Source organism: Diadema antillarum, unplaced genomic scaffold (assembly GCF_040938485.1).
Source record: "Diadema antillarum isolate AM-2024a unplaced genomic scaffold, OU_Dant_1.0 scf00000151, whole genome shotgun sequence".
In the NCBI taxonomy this organism is placed as follows: domain Eukaryota; kingdom Metazoa; phylum Echinodermata; class Echinoidea; order Diadematoida; family Diadematidae; genus Diadema; species Diadema antillarum.
In genome coordinates this window covers 1,575,406-1,582,986 of record NW_027271040.1, presented here as the reverse complement: position 1 = coordinate 1,582,986, position 7,581 = coordinate 1,575,406, and the positions used below count along the sequence as shown (strand labels likewise).

At 40.7% G+C, this 7,581-nt stretch overlaps 2 protein-coding genes across 2 annotated transcripts in view; one reads left to right on the top strand and one right to left on the bottom strand.

Annotated features, from left to right (window-relative positions):
- Positions 1-608: 608 nt before the first annotated feature.
- On the bottom strand, positions 609-6,496 carry LOC139721833 (pyrimidine-specific ribonucleoside hydrolase RihB-like). The gene is made up of 5 exons (XM_071633153.1): positions 6,361-6,496; positions 5,298-5,543; positions 4,058-4,352; positions 3,001-3,137; positions 609-947 (listed from the first exon to the last, which is right to left on the bottom strand). Exons 2-5 carry the CDS (start codon positions 5,481-5,483, stop codon positions 609-611), a joined length of 957 nt encoding a protein of 318 aa, XP_071489254.1. The 5' UTR covers positions 5,484-5,543; positions 6,361-6,496.
- Positions 6,497-6,754: 258 nt separating this feature from the next.
- Positions 6,755-7,581, top strand: part of LOC139721832 (peptidyl-prolyl cis-trans isomerase-like 3) — a 35,937-nt gene continuing 35,110 nt past the window's right edge. Inside the window, exon 1 of the mRNA XM_071633152.1 lies at positions 6,755-6,877. Coding sequence (XP_071489253.1) covers positions 6,875-6,877 — 3 coding nt within the window. The 5' untranslated portion in view covers positions 6,755-6,874. The remainder of the gene's footprint in view (positions 6,878-7,581) is intronic.

The following is a 7,581-nucleotide window of genomic DNA, read 5'->3' as shown; positions in this document are numbered from 1 at the left end:
TTTCAATTTCACAAAATTAGTTATATCTGTAACATAGTATACCACCTAATAACACTCTTTTCACCTTTATGAACTCTACCTGGTATAAAATCAAACTTCAGCTTCAGCCAAAGAGAATGACATTTTAACCTTGCAAACAATGCAGTTCGGTATTTGGTAGTATATGCTCATGTCAAACCTACATTGCAGTATCAACATGAGCCCTGATTATGAGGTAGAAAAGGACAAAAATAGTGCCATTTAATTCTAATTTCACAACATTAGATTCATCTACAAAATAGCATATCATCTAATAACATTTCTTTTACTAATCTGAACTCTAAATGAGATTCAGTTTCAGCCAAAATGATTGATGTTTCACCCACTGACCCTAGCAAACAATGCTATCCAGTATTTGGTAGTATTTGTCCATGTCAAACTTACATTGTAGTAACAACATGAGCCCTGAAAGTGAGGTAGATAGGGATTTAAACATAGGGCAGTTTTATCTTTAACAACATTACTTTCATCTATAAAAAGACATATCACCCAATAACATTTCTTTCACTTATTTGAAGTCTGAATGAGATTCAGTTTCAGCCAAATGATTGATGTTTCACCCACCGTCCCTAGCTAACAATACTATCCAGTATTTGGTAGTATTTGTCCATGTCAAACTTTGTGACAATATCAATCTGTGGGCCCTCAAAGTGAAAGAGAAATGGGCGAACGATTGAAGGGGCTTGCATCTGTCCCTTCGTCAGTCCTTCACACGTCTCCACCTTGCAGGGAACATGGAAGACCTCCTGAATGGATGCCCTACAGGAGGCGACTACCACAGCACAACCGTCCGGAATGGCGCATGCTGGCCTTCCCAGCTTCTTGCTCCGTCGTAGAGGACCGTCGTACATTGCGGACACGAATTTGGCCCTGGCGGACCTCTTCTGGTGGAGATTATCAAACCAATCCTGGAACATGACAGGAAAAGAGCGATTGCTGAGGTTATTTCTGCAAAAAAAAAAAAAAAAAAAAATGCCTTCTCTGGGACAGTACAAGAAGCCAGATTTATCGCTTAATGTCAAACCACAAAATGCATTTGGAATGGAATCATAGAAAGACACTTATCCTTTGTGCAGCCTTTTTCTTCCATAAATGAGCAAGCATACACCATCATATTGATTTTTTAATCCAAGAAGAATCTACTACAATATCATTAGATTCTATTTCTTCTGAACACTTCATTTCATATACATTTGTTTTTTAATCACAAGTCATGATGCAGAGTTTAATTCTGAATATAAGTCTCAACTTTCGAGCATACACATTAAGGGCAATTGCATTAAAATAACAAACATAAAATTTTGCAACTGATCACAAGCTTTTCTTAATCCAAAATGGCCCCTTAGATTCTATAATCGTTGCTTTGTAACCATGTACTGATAATCATTCCAAATGATGCCCCATCTATGACTGTATATGCACAAGTGTGCGTGTGTGTGTGTGTGTGTGTGTGTGTGTGTTTGAAAGTGCTGATGACCATTCATTATACAATTCATGATGGGTTCATAGGCAATATAATGTGGCAGGCAAACTTTGTGACTGGTCACATATGTACATGTATCTCAACCAATCATATAATTACCAGCAGGATCTGCTTCATCATTTTTATTGCAATTACAGTTGAACCTCTCGTTTCCGGACAAGTCGGGACCGGGGCTCATCCGGATATGGGATTTGGCCGGATACGGGAGACTCAATGCTTTATACATGTACATATACATACACATGTACTGATGTAGCCCATTGTAGTACCACATGTAGTAATGTGCATACTGCAACCTTTTCATTGTTACACTCAGTAACAGACAGCTACATTACCTAATACTGTACCGGGCCCAAGGTAAAAAGTGATAGCGCATTGCGATTGGGTTGCTCTCTTCCCCACACTCTCTCTCCCTCTCTCTCTATGTGTGTGTACTGTGCGTGAACAATTTTTGAGTGTTCAATATCATTCGTTGCTCAGCCAATGACTCCAAACAATGCATGTCTATCTAGTCATATCGACGCCTGTGTATGGACCTATATGTGGCAATGCGATATGAGAGGACTCGAGCGCATAATCTGTCCATGATCTTGTGATGATTTGGGGATGTTTGGGGATGTTAAAATGTCTGAAGGTAAGCACTTTGGAAGGAAATTTGATGTAATGTATGTTAATCATGTTGGAAGTAATATGTAATTCATGTGTGTTTGTGTAGGAGTTCTCAAGGAGTTGGGAATCCCCCTTTCCTCTAGTAATTATTTTTAAAAAAAAAATCACGGCGAGATTGCGTCCGTATAATAGAGAGATCCGGATAAAGGGAGGCCGGAAAGAGAGGTTCAACTGTAATGAAAAAGCCACACCTAAGTTTGGCACATGATTGACCAACTGATGTTAACCCCATTTCTTTTATTTGAGTTAATCCCGAGCATACAATATAGTTTGGCTTTAGTTCTGATCAAAGATATTTTAGAGTTAACAAGATTCGAAGGCACATGATAAAAATGGAAACAAAATGGCAACCCTACATGATGATACAAAAGAGAGAGAGCTAAGTACAAACTCAGTACACCTAGGAACATCATTCATTTCCAAAGGTAGTGGTATTTTTATCATTTTTAAAAGATTTAAAAATTGTAGTCGTAGCTTTTTTTTTTGATTAAGGGGATTATTTTGAAGAACGAGATTTAAAAGTAATAAGGATTATTTCATGGGGGTAAAAATTTGGCAACATCATGATCTAAAAATAGAGTTCAGGCTACACTCCGTCAAAGACGCTTGAAAAACAACAACAACTTCAAAGACAGCGCATCTCAGGTGATGTGCATAATACGCATGAGGACCGCGCGCTGTCCATTTGTTTTGTACAGGATTAGCGCGCACTTTCCTGTCTTTTCAGTTAAGCGTCTTTGGTTCTGACCAATGTTGGCATATACAAAATGGGTATGGGTATGGATCTACCAAATAGCATCCACACTTACGTAAGAAATGGCGTGAGACAGACAGATTTCAAGCGGCACAACGATAGTTGGACACCTTACTCCTGTTAAAACCATTTCTGCCGCAGTTGGGTCTGTAGTGAAGTTGAACTCAGAGGTTGGAAAACGTGTCCCAGTTCCTGTGAAAGAAGCAAATATCTCTTTAATATAATTCATTTCCATACAACATTAGAAGTATCACTAATGGTGATTGATACCCCCACTCCCGCAGCCCAGATTCATATGAAAAAGAATTGAACCTGAGTTTGATAAAAGGTTGTGTGTCTGTCTGTCTGTTTGTCTGTATATGTGTATACATGTGTGTACCTGGTGAGTTTGACTGCTTCACAATTGTGGAAGTAGTTCACCCCACAAGATTTGAAGAAAATATGCAGTTACCATGGCAAAACATTGTCAGGTACAAACACAAAGAGTGTCTTGCATAACTATACCTATATATCATCATTTGCCCTACATACTGAATTTGAAATAAATTGCATAAACACTGCAGAAGTAGTTCGCTCCACAAGATTTGGGGGAAATTGTGGTTACCATGGCAATGATTTCTCCAACAAACACAGAGAAAAAAAAAAAATGTCCTGCACATCTACACCTCAATGTCATCATGTACACCAAATTTGAGTTCAATTGCTTCAAAATTGTGGAAGGAGTTTATTCCACGAGATTTTCAAGAAAATATGCCTTTACCATGGCAGCAACTTGTCAGGTACAATAATATTGCTCTTTAATTGTAGGTACCATAACAACAACTTGATTGGAAACAACAGCATACTGGTTAGCTGCAAAGAATAGCTGCAGGTACAACAATTTATAATTGATATCAGACAAAACTTGTTATTGTGAGATGAGGTACCAGTAAAACGAGGAACTGCCTAAAACAAGATTTCAGTTGAGTTTCAAATAAAACATGCATATAATTTTATGATAGCAAGGTCACCTCTAAAGAGAATTTGACTTCAGCGAGCTTTGCTTGCACAAATCCCTTTTTGGAATAGGCCACTGGAGGGGTAATCTTCTCCAAAGGCAGGAGGTAATGTACCTCTGATGTTGCCTCCCATGATGACCAGCTCCTTAAGTTTGCTTGAGAAGTCTGCGTCAAGTCTCATGGCCAGGGCCACATTGGTAAGCGGACCGATGGCCACCAGCATGATCTGCCCGGGTCGCTCGTTGACCATGCGAATCAGGGCCAGCACGGCATGCTCGGATTGAATCAGATCTTTGCTGGGTGGTTGCTCCTGATTTGGGATGTCCCCCAGACCGTTGACTCCATGAACGGCGCTCTTTTCGATTGCTGTACCAAGGATGTCTTTAGATGCTCCCGAATAAACAGGTATCTAATAGGAGGGGGGAAAAATTGAATAATCATGATGATGAGTGTGATGAAAAAGCGTTTATGCAGCACCACTTATCTGTTGAAACATTCAATGGTGCCTGGCTCCAAAAATTAATAAATAAAAAAGAAAAAGAAACATAAAGTTGAACAAACAAAGCAGTAGAGTACATATGGTCTGAGTTATATGAAGAGAAGGGTCAAATTTGACAGTCAAACAAGTGATGTCAATTATCATTAAATGAAAGTGTTCAAAGAGAGAGAGAGAGAGAGAGAGAGATGGGGATTTGCGAAACTATGAGGCAACTATGCATCACACTTAGGAGCCAGTGTGATAATGTGGTCTCCAAAACTTATGCTCTCTGGACAAGTCATTCTTTTATTTGATTGTACTAGAAATTACAAAAAAGCCAATGAATATCATCATAAAAAAACCAAATAATGATATAAAATCTGTTATATATCACACAACAGGAGGGAACATGAATAACATATATCTTATTCTTTGAGAAAATTCAATGGATTGAACTTTTTTGTATTTATGGACAAGATAACAACATACATTGTTTAGTGCAACCAGTATCATATCCACTTAATCACAAAAGCTGATAACCCACTGTAAATGCAACCAATCAATATTCACTAAGATTCAGATGTATAACATTGATGATCAGAATTTCGTCCTATCACTGATTTAATACAATGTTTACAATTCATTGCAATAATTCTAAATAAATATCCTCTTGTGCACTTATTCTTTTCATAACACAGAGTGTACAAGCACAGCTGACCCTGAGCAAAAAAGGGAAGTAATTCACTCATTCATGGCTGGTCTTAAATTTACACATTTCACGTAATTCACTCTACTGCTCTTGTTGTGTTTGCTAATGGTATATATTGTTGTTTGTGTACTTGTCTCTTGCCAAATGTTCTGCAGTGCATGACTTACATTCAAATGGTCACACTTTTGAAGAACTCTCAGGACGTTGAGGGTCACTTTGTCCAGGGAGACATTTCCATCTACACAGGTGACCGCAATGAGCTGGACATTAGGCTGACCCAAGGCCATCATGATGGCCACTGCATCGTCCACTCCAGCATCACAATCTATCACCATGGTAACCTGGTCAGCCATAGTTGGTGCCAGCTGGTTTGCTGGATGATGTGTGCCTCCTGACTCAGATTGGATTTTCAACTGTGTAGGCATGGAAAAATAGGACATTAATATTACTAGGACACAATGTATTCAGAAATTACTTGTCATTGTTTTCCCAAATGCAACTCCTAAATAACTACAGTTGTGTCATGTGCCAATGAAGGTACGGTGGTCAGGCATGGATTGCCCTTACTCTTTTTCTTCTTTTTTTTTTCTTTGTTATCACTCCCAACATCTAACTTTGGGAATGACAAAGAAATCAATAATTTCTTTGTCAAAGCTCTCCGCTAGGGCAGGCTGCTTACTCCTAAAAAATGTGGAAAATTTTGCAGTTTCCAGATAAATTGGTGAGAAGAACCAAGGCAATGGGGTAGTGTATATTTCATTTTTTATTGTCACTGTGTTTATGATAGAAATTTGGCCATGGTTTATTTGTGAAGTGCACAATTGCCTGTGAAGTTGCCGAATATGTGGCAATAGGGAGTTGTTCGTGATTCTCACTTTAACGAAACTGCGAGGTAGCCGCCAGGACCCCGCCGCAGAGCGGCAGGTCTCCGGGGCTAGGATCACGGGAGCAGCTAGAAAGCTGAACACTGAGTACATGTGGTATAATTTATAAGTAGCAGCCTAGCAGGCAGGTCTAACGTTACGTATACATACTTGTAAATATCCATCATTATAATGCCCATGGATCCCAGTAATGGCAGTATGATCCATCCACGTCCGACGTCCGTCCCACCGCGCCGCACACACGCACACACACACACGCACACGCACACGCACACACACACGAAATGAAGGCACCGGGACTGAGGATGTGAAATATATTTGTGAAACGAAGAGATGTCCAACTTACCTCGCCTCGCTCGCTACTTCATAAGTTGAAAGAGCTTGAGGCTAGAACTTTCTCCACTTGAAACATGACTTGTAGTGTACCACCCAGTATTTTTGTTTTTCAGCGTAATACTAGGGGAACATACAACGGTTCTAATTTGTTAGAGCCTAGTGTAGAGGTGTTACACCAGCTGTCCTTGGTTGAAGCCCTGCGATCCAATTCAACGTAGCTGGCGCCCGGCACAGAACTCTATCACGTGGCATGCATGCACTGTATCCCGACAGTACACGTTACATAACGTACATTTTGTACCTACTGTATATACATGTCCACGTGAGTCGAGAGCGAGCGGCCCCGGGGCGGCGCGGCGCGGCGATCGAGCGAGCTGCGGTAGCTAGTCTACTAGCGGATTTGGCCGGAGATCACGAACCGTGGACATCCTCCTCGAACGTCGTTTCATTTCTTCACTTCCTGGCTGAATTTCTCATAGACTAGAGACCCTAGTCGAGATTTGTTTGTCCTGAAGTCTGTCATAATGGTGAGTTAATTTGTGTTGCTATTATGCTGCCGGTAACTGTCAGATGTAGAGGAATAAAGCAATTGTACAATATTCATTTTTAAAGGCACAGTCGTACAGTCATCTCAGTCCGGGAAACCCGCTCCGTCTCATCGATCTCACAAGGCACTCTCCCCCCTCATGAGCACCTTGCTACAGCTCTGGGGTACCGTACTCAATCAAGGATGCTCCCTGGGCTGGCCTCTACCAGCACTCAGCAGTGCTCATGAGGATGAGGCCTCCTCTTCACTTCTCGTGCATCCATCTCACATCTGATATACAAATGATCACAAGTTCGCACTGTGATTTTTTGTTCTCTCTCCATGACGAGAAGAGGAAATTATGTATTATAATTCTACCCTTCTAGACACGTGTGGTAAATGGGCGCTCTGCATTGGTTGATAAAAACTCGGATTTTTGAAAAAAAAAAAAAAAACAGATAGGATTTTTTCTTCTTTTCATCATGGATAGTGGACATGTGTGTGTAACAAAAAATCACCGTGCAAAATTGCAACAATTTATACGTCAGATGTGAGATGAATAGAAGTGAATAGGGGGCCTCATGAGGCGTTCCCCCCGGGCCTCATGAGGCGTGGGGGCGGTCCTCATGAGGCGGGGCAGTCCTCGTACGCGGGAGCGGTCCTCATGAGCGGGTTTCCCGGACTGAACTTACAACTGTGGGGCAT

Bases quoted from the DNA above. Each gene is read 5' to 3' on its own strand.
- LOC139721833 (XM_071633153.1), bottom strand. From the start codon at position 5,483: ATGGCTGACCAGGTTACCATGGTGATAGATTGTGATGCTGGAGTGGAC. The intron at 4,353-5,297 runs GTAAGTCATGCA...CCCTCCTATTAG, and splicing joins AAAAGTGTGACCATTTGAAT to ATACCTGTTTATTCGGGAGC. The intron at 948-3,000 runs GTAAGTGTGGAT...GTCATGTTCCAG, and splicing joins TGTCTCACGCCATTTCTTAC to GATTGGTTTGATAATCTCCA.